The sequence below is a fragment of the Cupressus sempervirens genome, chromosome 5 (genome assembly GCF_028749045.1).
Source record: "Cupressus sempervirens isolate cs-2001-9-10 chromosome 5, ASM2874904v1, whole genome shotgun sequence".
Lineage (NCBI taxonomy): Eukaryota > Viridiplantae > Streptophyta > Pinopsida > Cupressales > Cupressaceae > Cupressus > Cupressus sempervirens.
Window position 1 is genome coordinate 306939322 of NC_143122.1, and position 15067 is coordinate 306954388.

The 15067-nt window shown below is 36.0% G+C and overlaps 1 protein-coding gene across 9 annotated transcripts in view; it reads right to left on the reverse strand.

The window, feature by feature from the left end:
* Nucleotides 1–15067, reverse strand: part of GCN2 (protein kinase family protein) — a 389262-nt gene that overhangs the window by 196275 nt on the left and 177920 nt on the right. For all 9 annotated transcript variants that reach the window (XR_016364575.1, XR_016364573.1, XR_016364574.1 and 6 more), the window contains exons 13-14: nucleotides 4797–4969; nucleotides 3992–4179 (exon numbers count right to left, since the gene is read on the reverse strand). Coding sequence is in view for 6 of the 9 variants with exons in the window: in XM_089829969.1 (XP_089686095.1) it covers nucleotides 3992–4179; nucleotides 4797–4969 (361 nt within the window). In the remaining 3 variants the exon portion in view is untranslated. The remainder of the gene's footprint in view (nucleotides 1–3991; nucleotides 4180–4796; nucleotides 4970–15067) is intronic.

Sequence of the window (15067 nt, forward strand, 5' to 3'; positions counted from 1 at the left end):
TAATTACTGACTTCATAATAGATAAGAAAGGTTTAGTGTGCTCAATTAATTATCCATCCAAACATATTGTAAAGGATTAACTGGTAAATATTAGTCAAAGAATCAATACAAGTTCTCTCATAGGTGCAATGATTATTAGTTATTACAAATTGCAAATATAAGAGCACTCAAAATGGGAACAAAGAGATCAGAAAATATTATTTTGGAAGTATAAACATATACTAAATAGAATTTGATATTCTGATAAAAAGAATGTAAGTTTATGAGATAGCCTATAAAAATATACAGATTAGATTGATCAAAGTCAAGAAAGATTGCACCTTTATATGGATCATTTAAAATAATTAAAGATAAAGAATATATTGTTTTTAACAAAGGAGAGATCATAGTTTATCTTATGTAATGACAAGAAACATTGCCACTTCCTAGAAACAAAGACCAAGTGAAGTGCCATTTCCAAACACAATCCAAACCCTCTTTGGGAATTTGAGGGCAAATTACGAGTAGTCCTAACTGGGCACATTACAGTGGCATCAGACTATGATCTTACCATCCTGCAGGGTAAAGAGGTTATAGAGACAAGTATGTAGAAATGAATATTAAGTATGAGTAAGTAACGACTAAGCAATGAATATAAGGATGGTTAATCAATTGAGTTAATATGTTTTCTCATCAATCCATCACTTAAAATAGTTGCAGGAATGATGTACACAACGCAACATAGATGAAAGGAGGAAGAGTAGGTAAGAGGGTAGAAGGCTGATCCCTAGTGAAGCCAAGGGAGGGATGATTTCCACTCTTGGACTTAGATTTATTCAGTTGAGGAACGCACTATGAACTCATTCCTTTGCGATGAAAAAAATCTAATCATTAGTTCACCCCATCATAGTTGGAAGGAGGGAGAGTAAGTGAGAGGACAAAAGGTTGATCTCTAAAGATATTTCCAAATGTGAAAAGAGAACTATTATAAATCTTGGTTTGAGGCCATTGAGTGGAAATTAATTACCATTCATCAAATCTTATCGGGACAGGAAAAACTTGTGATGAGTTGAGATCTAATAAAAACCAAGATTCGGAATGAAATCTCCTCCATCCATCATGGTGTCTCAATGAGAGATGAACTTCAAATAATCCAAAAGAGTTTCCAAGATATGGTTGACAAAGATCTTTTTAGTAAAGAATTTTTTTATGAGCGCAACATGCAAAAACAAACTGACATTTCTACAATCCACAAATCTTCTAATGTTTACAAATCTTGCAGTTTCAATTGGGTGGTGTTCATAAGAGTCAAAGGAAGTGAAAAGAAAGAATGATCAACGTTGTTATCTTGAATAATAAACTAGTTACCCCTTCCATCAAGCTTTACAAGATGTTCAAAGACAACCCTCCCTTCAATTAGATCAATTTTTAGCATTGGCTTCCTCATCAAAAGTGTCATCGACAAGTGCAGAAGAATAGTGAAATGTTTGCAATGATTTTTGTATAGTTTTTGGATTGGGTTGTTGTGTCATACTGTTACTTGTAAATATTGTAATATAACTTGTGTTTTTCCTTAATTTAAAAGTTGTCTTTCAACCCTATCAATTTAAAAGTTAGCTAAATACTAACTTTTAGTAGTTAATCAAAGTGGCTATCTCATATAACAACCCAGGTGGTTATCTTAAGTAATTACCTTGGGTGGTTATTCTAAGTCGTTGCCAAAAGTAATCATCTTGTATAGTTATCCTAACTAATTATATAAAGTGGTTGGTAACTTATTCTAAGTGGTTATACCACTTATGCTTATATATATGATGCAAAGTGTTGTAAAAGGGGTTTCCACTTTTTCACAAAAGACATTATATATTGAGCTTGAATAGTATTTACTGCTGTTCAAGGAAAGAAAATAAAGAGCAAGTTTTGGAGGTGTTTAAAATTGTTCCTATGTGTTATTATTGATGCTTCATATGTTCATTAGTGATAACTCTTTCTTTCTTAAATGTTATATGTGAATAAGATTAACATATCATGTTTTTGAAACCTTACGTAGATATGTAAAATTCTAAAAGATAGTTTATGTTTCTATCTATTTTTCCATTTTCCTTCATATTTGTTTATGAAATTCCCAAAAATACCAATTATTCCTATCATGCTAGGGAGTGGCCCCACTCAAATGCAGATGAAGATTGTTATCTTACAACAGTTTCTCGAACTATTGTAAACATTTGTCACTGCGCACAGGGCAGCTAGGATCAATCAGAAGAAACATTTGCAATGACAAATCTGTTAACTAACAAGGGGAAAAAAGAAATTGCGAGTGGAGTCAAGAGTACTCAATTGCACACAATCAAAGAAGCATTGGAAAAGATGAAATCAGATTACTTACACCTGTCTAGGGATATTCATTTTGGTACCAAGTATGCAGAAGACAATGAAGAAAAGGATGATTGGTACCAAGTATGGAAAAGACAATGAAGAAAAGGATGATTATCTTTGCCACCAGCTATGTGTCATTTCTCACGATACAAAACAGAAAATCAGATATCTAATATAGCCACATCTATGCAACAGGAAATCTTACAAGGATTATGGAGATACAAGAAAATCATTGTAGGGATTGATAAACTTCGTAGGAATGAAATATTGCAGTGTTTCTAGCGATCCTTACAGTAAGAAGATTCAATGTGGTAAAGAAGATAAAGATGTATAGCAGTTTTGTAAATTTACTTTGACAGTCAATCTTCGCATCATAATGCAGTTTTCCAGCCATGGCATAGCTGATATAACAACTTTTGCATGCAGATTTCAGAGTGGTGCATTTGTTAGATCAGCGACTACTGATGAACAATTATACGTAGAGAGCTTGCATGCAATATGCACCCTGGATGCGCTATTGTAATTCCCTGATTTTGATTTGCAAAGTCAGAATAATTTTGTGTTTTTAACTTTTTGGGTTTGTTTATTTTTTTAAATTGAGATTTTTTGAGTTGTTGGCTTTTATTTGCATTGTTTAATGCATAAATATTCCAAAACTTTAAACAAATGTTGAAGATAAACAATTAATTCTGAAAACTAAGCACCAAGTTTAGATTAATGTCTGATTTTATTTGAATTTCCAGACTCATACATGGTCGTACCAGGAAATCTCTAGGTTGACATCATGTGATGACAGCACTAGACATGGTATGGCCTGGAATTACCAAATTTACTGCAGATGGCTTGAAATCTTCTGATTTTGGATGAGGATCCTTCTTTCTTGCTGATGGAAGTTGCTAATTCAGGGACACCGACTTCCCCTTGGATTGAAGACTATCTTTAAACATATTTAAGCCTAGCAATGCATTTAAACCTAGCCCCTTCAAATGCAGGCTTATTATCTTTCTGGGTATAACAGATTTAATTTTCATTAGATCTATTTTTGCTGCAATAAAAACAAAGGCCAAGTGCTGTTTTAACTTATTGAAAATATTGTGATTATTACTGATTAATTTTGCATAATGTTTCCATTATTCTTGGGTTATATGCATGTTCTGTTAATGCAATATAATAAATCACAAATACATCAAATAGAGCAATAAGTTAAACCTGAAATCAACAAACAGCACTCTGAGTTACCGTGAATTTTCAAGGCCATCCTAGTAGGGGTATTTACAATGTTTCATAATTGCATTATGGTTGAAACAATTTGGATTGCAACAAAAGTTTAATAATTTAAGATTAAGGAAGACATATAACCTCTTGCTCATTTGCTTCCCTTATAAAAAATAATTGTTAAGGCATAATCTATAAGTGCTCCTATGGACAGCTTAAAAAGAAAATTATTTTCCAGCCTAAATGACAAGTCAAGCGCAGCATGACAACACACCGAGGACAGAAAAATACAAAATAAAAGCTGTATATCAAATAAAATGGAAACAGGCTACAAGGAAGCATGAACTATGCAATTTGAGAATTCAAAAAGAGCAATTATTCTGCAGTAACCACTTAATAAATTGAAAAATCTATAATGTACCAAGTCCAAAGTCGCCTATCTTAATGTCATTGCGAGCATCAAAAAAAATATTGTTTGGTGTCAAATCCCGATGGATGATGCCTTGCCCATGAATGTGAGCTAATCCTTCCACAATTTGGCGAAACATGGACCAAGCCAGCTCCTTATCAATAGTACCAGCGGAGGAATCAAAAATCTGATGCAAGGTCCTTCAAAAAGATTCAAACAAGAAATTTGCTGTAAAACTCTGACTACAACTAAACATTTCTGTAGGTATCCAAAATAACAACTGTTATCTAAATACACTAGCTATGATAGAATTGTCCATAAATAACGTCAGCTGTTTTTTTAAAATAAATTAATAAATAGGCTGTCCAAATGCTAACAACAGTATACTTACAGAGATATTCAGTTCTCTTCTTTATAAACCACTAAAAAGAATAATCAAGTTAAATTGTCAATGTATTTATTAATTTTTGCATGTATCCTTCTGCCCCATTACACAAGCAAGAAATGATACAGCTCCGAGAGTTATTTAATCTTTTTGGCTGACTGCATTTGCAATCTTAGAAGTGAATTAAAATTTCTTAATTTATATCCTCTCCATCAAAAAAAATTGAGGCCATTTGGAATCATGGCAGGTTGATGAGATCACATATATCACATCATTCCCCATAGTTCATCAAAAATTAACTCTAGAAAGATTCTGCCTTCAGGTATATATTTGCAAGTATTCTCCAAGGAAGGAGGAAGTCACTTGTAATTGCACAAAGGTAGACATATTTCATGTACAGAAATAGTGTTAAACATAAAGAAATATGTATACCTAGGACAGTACTCCATTTGGATGTACAAATATGTTACTTGCGCTCTATCCTGAGGATCAGACAGAAGCTCTGGAAGGTGTTCTTCACTGATGTAATTCTCTGAGCCGTCCAAATCTTCTGACCCTCCAGGAAGCACACCAACAGAACCACCCACGCCAGTCTCAAACCAAGCCTACATGTATTCCATAAATCAACAAACAATATCTCAATCAACAAACAAACATTATGATTTAAAGTACTTGCATTGCTCTTAAAATTTCACCAGTTCAAAATGCCGAATATAAATTGTCTCATTCAATGTGATCTAATTTAGAAGTCTTTAGCATGTCTATTTGCATTATGTTTAATAATTCTTCAAAAGATATTCATCATGACCTTGCAATATGATGTCTCTGGGAGCATAGAATATAGATATTTTGTATTTACAAGCCTATTATTTTGAGGTCTACATTTATTCCTACATGAACATGTATTATGTATACATGTTTTCCTAATTATACATATACATCCATCTCAACGCATACATACATTTAGCATATATATTTGCAAAAGATAACAGCATTGCCCCAAGGTTTGACCACATCACGACAATTCTCATCAAACATCAAATGTACAGTATTAGGAATTCGGTTTGGTCAATCCACCTGGAAGCAGCTTCTGAACAGCAAGATTAGTCTGATTCAATGCCAATTTAAACTAAAATGTTGGACTATTCAAACTGTACTAGAAAGACAAGGCAATACACATTATGCTGATTTTTGCAAACAATTTAAAACACTTGTATAAACCTTGAGAAGCAGATTTGACCAAGATTCAACTCATTCATGTTGAGATGACAAAGGACATGTGCAAACAATTTAAAACATTAAAACACTTGTATAAACCTTCAGAAGATGATTTGACCGCATATTTCAACTTGGACTCAAAACTATAAAAATTAGTGATAACAAATATAAGGACAATGCAAGACAAAACACTTTACGACCACTTTCCACCTCTCATGAGACTGCAATTTGCCCTTAGTATGGGGTTTTAATAAATATGCACCAGCACAATCAGTATGAAAAACTTAAAGCTTTACTTATAAGTGTTAACAAACCATGTCCTTCAATACAGGGTCTCGGAAGACTTGCAACAACAATCCCCAAGAATAAACAATTTCCAAAATGATTGCCCAATGGGTCTTATGCAATGGAAAACAGAGCACAACGTATCAAGTGCCTCAAAAGCTTAAAGATAAATGTTTTGCATCTTTTGCTCTTATTTCTATTCTTCTTTATTGTTGTATGAACAGATACTAACCAGATTTGGTATCCCACTGCAGTTGACAAGAGATAGAGGGGTGCACTTAGTCAATCACACAATCAAGGCAATGACAAGTGAGTACAAAATCTCTCTCTTTTCCCAAGATAAATGTTTTGCATCTTTTGCTCTTATTTCTATTCTTCTTTATTGTTGTTTATCATTTCCTTTTGGGCAAAACTTTAACATGGTATCAGAGCCTAGTTGGATAACAGCAAATGAGAAGGGTTACATCGATCATAGCAAATGACATGCCCGTCAAGAAGATATCCATGATATGTGTCTTCATCATTTTTTATGATGCAGATCACTGCATGTTGCTAGCTCTTACATGTCTTCAAATTTATTCCTGTGTGTTGAGCGGTTGCACAATGTTTGTCTCTACTCTTATCTGGATTCTTGTAGACATTCAACTATCATTCTCCGCATGAACTACTAGGAGTCATCGACTTATGGGAAGGACTATAGGAATATTAATCTTACTAGTAATGCTCCTATGCACGTGAGCTGGTGAACAAGTGTGTATCATAGACCATCGCGGGATGCTGGAGACAAACATACTGTAGCTGTAGCTGCTTATGATTCTCAAAAATCACTCACCATGGTTGTTATTTTGGCTTGGTAAAAAAGAAGTGATGTTTATGCCTGCAGTTGGGTTGATAAAGCAAGAGGACTACGGTCTAAATATGTCGGGCTCCATCTTTGTAGTTGTGGGAGGCAGTGTGTTATATCTTATTCACCAATCATAGTTAATAAGGATTTATTTTTTCATATATGTTCATCAGGACCCTTTCTGCATCATAGAGCTTTAATATGTGTGTCAATGGCCAGCATTCAATTTTGGGAAATCAATTCCCCCACCTATGGTCAACCATGCGGGTGGGTAACACATCCTATTATCCTATTCCTTTGTCGGTTCATAACATTGCTTCTTGCTTGCGACGGTTTATTATGTTGTTTCGCCTGCCTTTTATTAGAGTTGGTTGATTTGGTTTTTATGATCAAGCAAATTATTGAGTGTGCAAAAAAAATTTATCATGAGGAAGATTTTCTTCTGTCTTTCTGAGTGTATTCTTGGGTGTCCAAGTCTGATCATATGTCAGATAGATCATTTTAAGTGTTCGATCTTCTTGTGTTTTGTAGTTGAAGTTTTCAATATTACCTCCATGTTCCATAATTGTCATACAAGAAAGGTGGAAAAAAAATATGATGCGCATCACACATTTGATATGTTTCCATCTTTTCACCTATTGGTGAAATCTTGAAGAATATTGAGCCCACACAGAAGTCGTTTAAAACAACAAGAGGAATTATTTCATATTCAAGATTCTTTTTTCTTCCTTCAACAAGTTAACTTTCATGCTCTGAATCACTTTTGAGTGATTATTTCCTTTAAAGAAGTCTACCCAATTAAATCAATGGCTCAAATATAAGCTAAAATTCAATTGAATTGTATGATCATTCTTCAAAAGGGTAGTTTTGTTATAACCAGTGAAGAGCAAGGAGATAGCACCACAATCTTGTCAATAGAAGAGAAATTTAGCAAGCATTGTTGATTTCCATCTATGCTTCAATGATGAAAGTCGACTGACAGATCAAATCAGTTTTTCTTTTTTAGATATCAGTCATTCAAATTCTTCCACCTTCGTATCTTTCATGGTTGATTTGCGATGGACAAAAAAAATTACAAAAATTGCAAAAACCATGAGGAGTGAATAGTCACGGCGTTGTTTAAATTGGGTTGATCTGTTATTTATAAATAGGGATGATGTAGGGAGCACATCATCCAAAAGGAGGAATTGTCCAGGAGGATGGATCACTCCCAAATGTCTAGTTCTTTTCTGCATTAAAAAGTTATTGTTTCGCAATGTTACTTACAAAGAGTACAACAGCACACAACAACAAGAATTGATACTTCTGTATGATAGAAAATGACAAGTGAATTGGCTATCACTGCTGCTGAAGTACAAGAGAATCGCTACTAATATTATAGGTTTTATGGTTCCTTGACTTTGTGAGGAAATGCTATTTTCTTCCTTCTGCTAGCATTTTGAAAATTACTGCCTCTGTTTCTTTAACTATTTGCACTAGAAAACTGGACTACAAAAAGATAAGTATTGATCTTAAACTTTTGTTATATTACTTGGAACAACATATACCATTTATCTCTATATTTGATCTCTCCTGGTTGCAACACAAATAAATGGGATGATGAAAGATTATGTGCAAAATCATGTAGAGTCTTGCTGCTCCAAGATAGGTCAATGAATCGAAATTGCTCCTGCACACCTGAACATGCTTCTCTAGCGTCTTCTTTAATTGGATCTTCATGTTCAAGTACATGTGGAATATCTATCTTTCCATTGGTTTCCAACCAAACCAGATGTCGGATCGGACATTCCCTTGATTGAAATAATTCCGAGACTTTCTTACAAATTGCAGTTTGCTTGATTGTTCATCAATCACTAGCACCTCAAGATGCTCGAGAAAACATTGCTCATTAGATTTTTGTGATGACATCACTACACTACCTACCTCAACATATTACTCACAAACTTCTGACTTTGAAAAGTATTTATTGTTTATGAGAAATTCCTTTTCAAGCTCTAGGGTAAAACTTTTATGCAAAGTGTACCCAAGCTCATGACCTTGAGACACAAATACACCATTTTCAACTTGATTAGAACTTATTTGCATGTCCACTTTTATGACATGATTATTTTGAACATCCGAAGAAAAAATCTCCTTCCTCATTTTTTTATCACTGGCCTTCTGAGATTGCGAGAACCAAATACTAGAGTCGCTAGCTATGTCTTCTTCCTTTTCCTAGAAGAGAATAGCAAGATCACTAGTTTCAGATACATGACATTTTATTGTTGTCTTTCATGATGGTGCTTCAATAGCAAGTTTTTTTAATGGTAAAACTAACTTTTGTTGATTCCCAACAACAAAACTATGAGGAACAATTGGAAGAGGCCTCCTTTGTACATCTTCGTGGGGAACGAACATGCCTTGAGCTATTTGCTTTTTGAGGGCAACTAACTCATTTGCTAATCTCTACACTACAAGATCCATCCTCGTGCTGGAATAAGATGAATTGGACGAATGATGACTTTCTTCAAACTCGCTTCGTTTCTTATCTTTCCACCAACATTAAGATAATCTTCAATTACAATCACCAATGTTTGTGCAGCTACAAGAGTAGCTGGGGCTGCTCTACATTAATAGAAACTAACTTCAAAAACTTCAGCATTGACAAAGGAACACTTCAAATTTGCAATTGTAGGTTGGGCAGCCATTAGAATTCTTTGTGTCAATTTGTTGAAATGAGCTATAAATTCATGCATAGGCACGTGAGGCGACCTCTTCAACTGAGCAAGTTGGGCTAACAATGAATAAGCATCTTCAGGAGGCTTGAACCTTTCTTCAAACTTGGCTATGAGAGTAGCCCAATTTGTGATAGTATGCAGCAGTAAATGGTAAAACCAATCAGCAGTCACACCTTTGAGAGTTTCTACGAAAAACCCTACAGACACGTCCTCTTATCCAACAACATGAACACCACATGCAATGCAGAAAGAAGCAATATGTTCATCAGGATGTTGTTCATCACTGAAGAACTTGGGAAAGTTTTTTCGCAAGCCATCACAAAGATCATGTAGAGGTGGAGCTAGATTCAGTGGTCCAAAAGCAGTTCTCCAAGGACCTTGGGCCATGTACATGACCTTGTTGAACGCGTGAAACATTTACAATGAACAATATTAAAATGAAAATAGACACCAATATGCTTCAAATGAAAATGCTAGGCTCTCAAATGTGCATCATGTTCCTAGTAGAGTTGCCAAAAACTATTGAAAGGATATTTTGCAACCGACTGTTTGTTCAAATCCAGTCGGCAAATAGGTAGACTAGTCACAATATATGAGACAAAGTCTCTCCTATCTTAAAGGGAAGGCTCCCACTTCTCACCGTTCCATGGATCAACTCAAGGTAAGCAAGAATTTGAGAGATTTAATGAGGGTCGTTACCAATATTCTTTCCTCTTAGCTTTTCATAAAGAATCCACTTATCTGTTGCGCGAGTAATGGGCAAGATTAAATCTCTAAACTACACTTCTATCTAATTGTTGAAAACAGTAATACCGATAAACCAACACCAACTCAAGGCTGATTCGAAGCGTATCGGTTTGGCTCTAAGTCTTCTTCCTCTAATTTATAAGAAAAATCACTAGCATTAGGGCACAAAGACTTCCAAAAGTAGATGATTTCTATTATATAAATTATTTTCGGTCTTAATCTATTCTATAAGAAAAGCCTCTACCATTGGTGCGCAAAGACTTCTAGAAGTAGGGAAATTCTAACTATTTTTCGAGAATTTGAGATAGTAATACAAGCTACAGTCAAAGCTTCTAGTCTATGTATCACCATAATTGCTCTCAGTCACAACTTTAGCTTTGACTGTTTCTTAACTCACTATGCTCTATTATTTATACATACATAAAAACATGAATCAAAGACAATAGACACAAATTAAAATCAAAGCTTTCAATTTGTGTTACCACAATTGCTTCCAGTCAAAGCTTTACTCCAATTGCTTCTTTTTATTCACTTTTCTCCCAAATCGGTACTACACAATGAAAATTATGCTTGCACAAGTTTGGTAGAGCTTTCTTACATGCAATAAAAGATGATTATAATAACCCGTACCTAGTTATGGCTTAGACGAACACCAACTTTCTATAATAAGCAGTTGTTTGACATTTCGTCAAACGCTTGGCAAGGAGACTAAATACCACCCAAACTGAACTAGAGCTACTAGTGCTGATAAAATATTAACCAAAAATGCCTTCCTCTTTCTTGTATTTAATACCTTTGGAAATTAGCCGTTCTGAACAGTTCAACCATTAACTCCACTAATATGCCAATTAACAAAATTAACTTCAAAAGTCAAATTTCTGGTGTACTGGATTGAATAGATTGAAGAACATCTTTTTATTAAAATATGTGGAACCTGTATATCCAATCTCAAATATATGTACAAAAGTTACACATAAACTCTTACAGCTCCAATTTGATGAATACTGAAATTAAGTGTTAAATCAAACTGATGCCAATGCTAGACAATGCAATGGAATTAGGTTGCTAAGAATTGGAGATTACAAGAAAAGGACATGTTTAATGTGCAAAGCAAATGTGTATTGCAGACTGGACTCAACATTCACCTCCCAGCTGAACGCAAATCACCAAGGAATGGTTGCGGGCCACAAGAAAGTAATCGCAACCCTCAAACCATTAATTGCCAACCTCCAAAACTAATTGCAGGTGTGAATTCTCCATTGCTGGGTCCTCTAATTTATTTGCAAGCTCCTCAATATATTGCAGACAATAGAATGCCAAATGTAGACCTGCAATAATGACCTTAGGTGCCTCAAAGTAATTCGTAGGGCATGAATTACTAACACAGGCTCTGAGAAGTGGCTAGCAGACTCTCTAAATTGTGACACAGCCACTTCTTAATTGAAAATGCCCCTGTAGATAACCAACCCTGCCTTACAAGCAACCACAGAACTTCTAGCAAATTGATCCTCTCGCCAAACAAATGATCTGTCTCTGTATTATTCTCCTTAGCGAGCAATAGGAGAAATTAGCAAATAGTTTTACCTCAGCAACTATTTGCAAAACAATCCCAAAATAAAATCTCAGATTTGAAACTACAATACTTCACCTGTAGATCCAGTGGAACAACTCAAAATTCAGACCCTTATACTTCAGCAAGGGCACAAAATCTAGAATTCAGAAAAAGCCACGATGGCACCAAAGCAAATAAATATTTAAGCATTGCTTTTCTCATCAAATAGGCTTGTATTTATAACCTCCAAATGCTCTTTTGTTGCCAAATTGTAACTTCACTCAAGAAGCTTCACCACACAATATTAACTAGAAGCTTCAATTAGATTCTTTTACTTGGCTTAAATAAATGGTCCCTTCCAATGATAACTCAACTCTCAACTTAAGTGAAATTATAAAGTTTAATTATAACTTTATAATAAGTCATTTATTGAATTAATAATAAATTGGCCACTAAAAATACTTATCAATTAAATGTGTCATCTGAACTATAGGAGTCACACCTATTATTTGTCCATGTGACCAACTGCACTTTCCAAAAATAGAAAGGGCCCATCACAATCAACGCTCGACTTACCACAAATAGTACGTACACTAAACCCAAATGAAGTCCAATCTAAGCCAAACGAAAACCAACCTATATGTAATGTTCCCGTTATAAAATAAATCATTAATCAAACTATTGTTGATGGGCTGATTGATTTAATATATCTTGGACCAATTTTTACTTTTGTTTCTGTAGTTTGTGTCGCCATCGGCTATCTTTCTACACCCTCGGAAAGTTTTCCCAATGGGTATTTAAGCATGACATGTAGGTTGTCATTACAATTTGGATTATTTTTCTCTACACTGCGAATTTCTATTGGAGTTCTCTTTGTTCGCCATTTCGGAAGTGAAAAACCTTCCCTATTTGATTTGCCCAGTTTCGGGGGGATTTAACCCTCACCCTATTCTGTCATCTATAACACTTAACTCAAATCTGGCAAATCGAAGCACCATCTTTTTGGCATATATTGAAGGATCATTCGTATTCAAGTTTCTAATATTGTATCCAATCTACTTGTGTTTTGTATGAATGAATTTGCATTCATTGTTGTGGCTCAAACACCAACCATATGGCATTCAGACATCCCCATATGGCCTCATCATTACCCGTACGGGCCACCAACTTCCACACCACCATTCTTCCCTCCCATCCTTCATCTGTCAACCATACAACACACCGTACGACCACCTTGGCACTCACCCTGTAAACCAACACTCCATCACCACCGTACACCATCATAGACCAGCGTACAGCTCTCCTTAAGACACCATATGAACCTCTTATTTCACACCATACGGCCTTCCTTTTTACATCGTACGGCCTCCAAAGCTATCGTACCTACACTCCCACCCTCAACCTCACCAACTGCATCCCTCCACCTACCATTGTATGATCTTCAATCCGTACGGACTCATCAGTATTTCCAATTGCACATCCCTTCCTTCTCCACCATACCGCCCACTTCCAAGGCAGCCTCCCACACCATACAGACCCATTTCAAGAACACACAAACTACCATTAGTGCCAGACAATTTGCTAATCGTTTTTTATACACTACATTGCTAGCAAGGAACATTACAGTGTTATCAAAGCGCTTCGATCCTGCCAGCCTGTTAACAATGAATGAGAGTTTATAGCCAAAAGAGACAAAAAACCCATTCCATTGATAGAATGGCTACAAAACCGAAACTAATAGCTGCCAAACTCGTGGCACTACTGAGAGAACTTGCAAAGAATCAGGCACAAATTACTGATACTCAACGTCTCATGGAAGAGACTCTCAAGAAGTTGGCAGACAATAAAATATCCGGAGAACAAAATGGTCACAGCGCGAACTCAGTGTCGGGTAAAACAAACCCTCATCTAGCACGCTCTCGACCTTCCATACAGTCTTTTCAGACACCACCCAGAGGAAAGCAGACGACCTCTGAAGAAATGCAAGAACAGTTGAGAGAAGACTGGAAGAATGCGAATTTTGAGGAAGATATATCCTACAAAGATTATGCAGATCTAAGAATGAGATATTCAGGAGGCCAAAACAGAGGATATTTTAATGATGCTCAAAAGGAAATTGAGTAAAGTAAATTTGTCTCCATCTGACGGATCTGGATCCATATCCATGCAAGCATGGGTAATGAAGGCCGATACTTACTTCCAGCTTAATCCCATGTCAAAAGAAGAAGCAATCAAATTTGCGACATTGCACTTGGAGAGAGTTGCGCATGAATGGTGGCATCACGGCACCATCACACTGGAGCATGATCAAATAAATACTTATGCGGAATTATCTGACAGATTGATAGATCGATTTGATGGTAAAGATTCGGAACTCAATTTCAAAGATTTGGCACAACTGAGACAAACTGGATCGGTCGACCAGTACATTGCGGAATTTCAGAAACTCTCTATTTTGGTCACGGACATTTCTGAAAGACGAATGGTGCTCTTCATGGACAGATTGACTGAACCACTGAAAGGTTGGGTAAAGGGGTTCAATCCTGCCACCCTGTCAGAAGCCATTAAGAAGGCACAAAGTATGGCATCATCATCGGCATCATCCTCGCAAAGTTACTCAAATTCCAAACCACCAATGTTTCCAAGGGACAGAGATAATAAACCTCCACCCAAGAAGTCGTCATTGGACAAAGCCACCAGATAGGAGCTCCAAAGGAAGAAACAATGTCTCAATTGCAAGGGACTTTAGGAACCTGGCCACAGATGCCTTAGAAAAGGGAAGATCCATTACATTGAGGTCGTTTTAAATGAGGACGAACAGGAAGAAATACCTGCCGAAGACAACCAACATCACGACGACACCAACATGGTTAGTTTGAACCGCACGAAAAGAATTGCAGCATTGGTATGACGGGGAGGAACTATCGCTCTAGCCGGTAGTCCAAGGTGCATAGTATTTTGCATTCGGGGAACTCTTCAAGGACAAAGGGTTATGGTGATGCCCAATAGCAAAGGCACTCTAAACTTCATAAACTCATCTCTGGTGAAGTGAAGAGGTCTACCTACGGAGACACAAACAGGATTTCAAGTCAAGGTTGCCGGAGGCACTCTTCTGCCCTACACACACCTTGTTCCTCAACTAAGCATCACAACGGCAAATCACATGGTGACCAATGATTTCTTCATAGTCAACCTTGATAACATGGCGATTATTCTGGGCATATAGTGGATGGAAACATTGGATGAATACACTCAAAGTTTCAAATGGATGGATTTCACTTTTGTTGTCAATGGAAAGATTATTCTCCACGGGATGGCAAATGAGGGTTTGAAGGAAGTT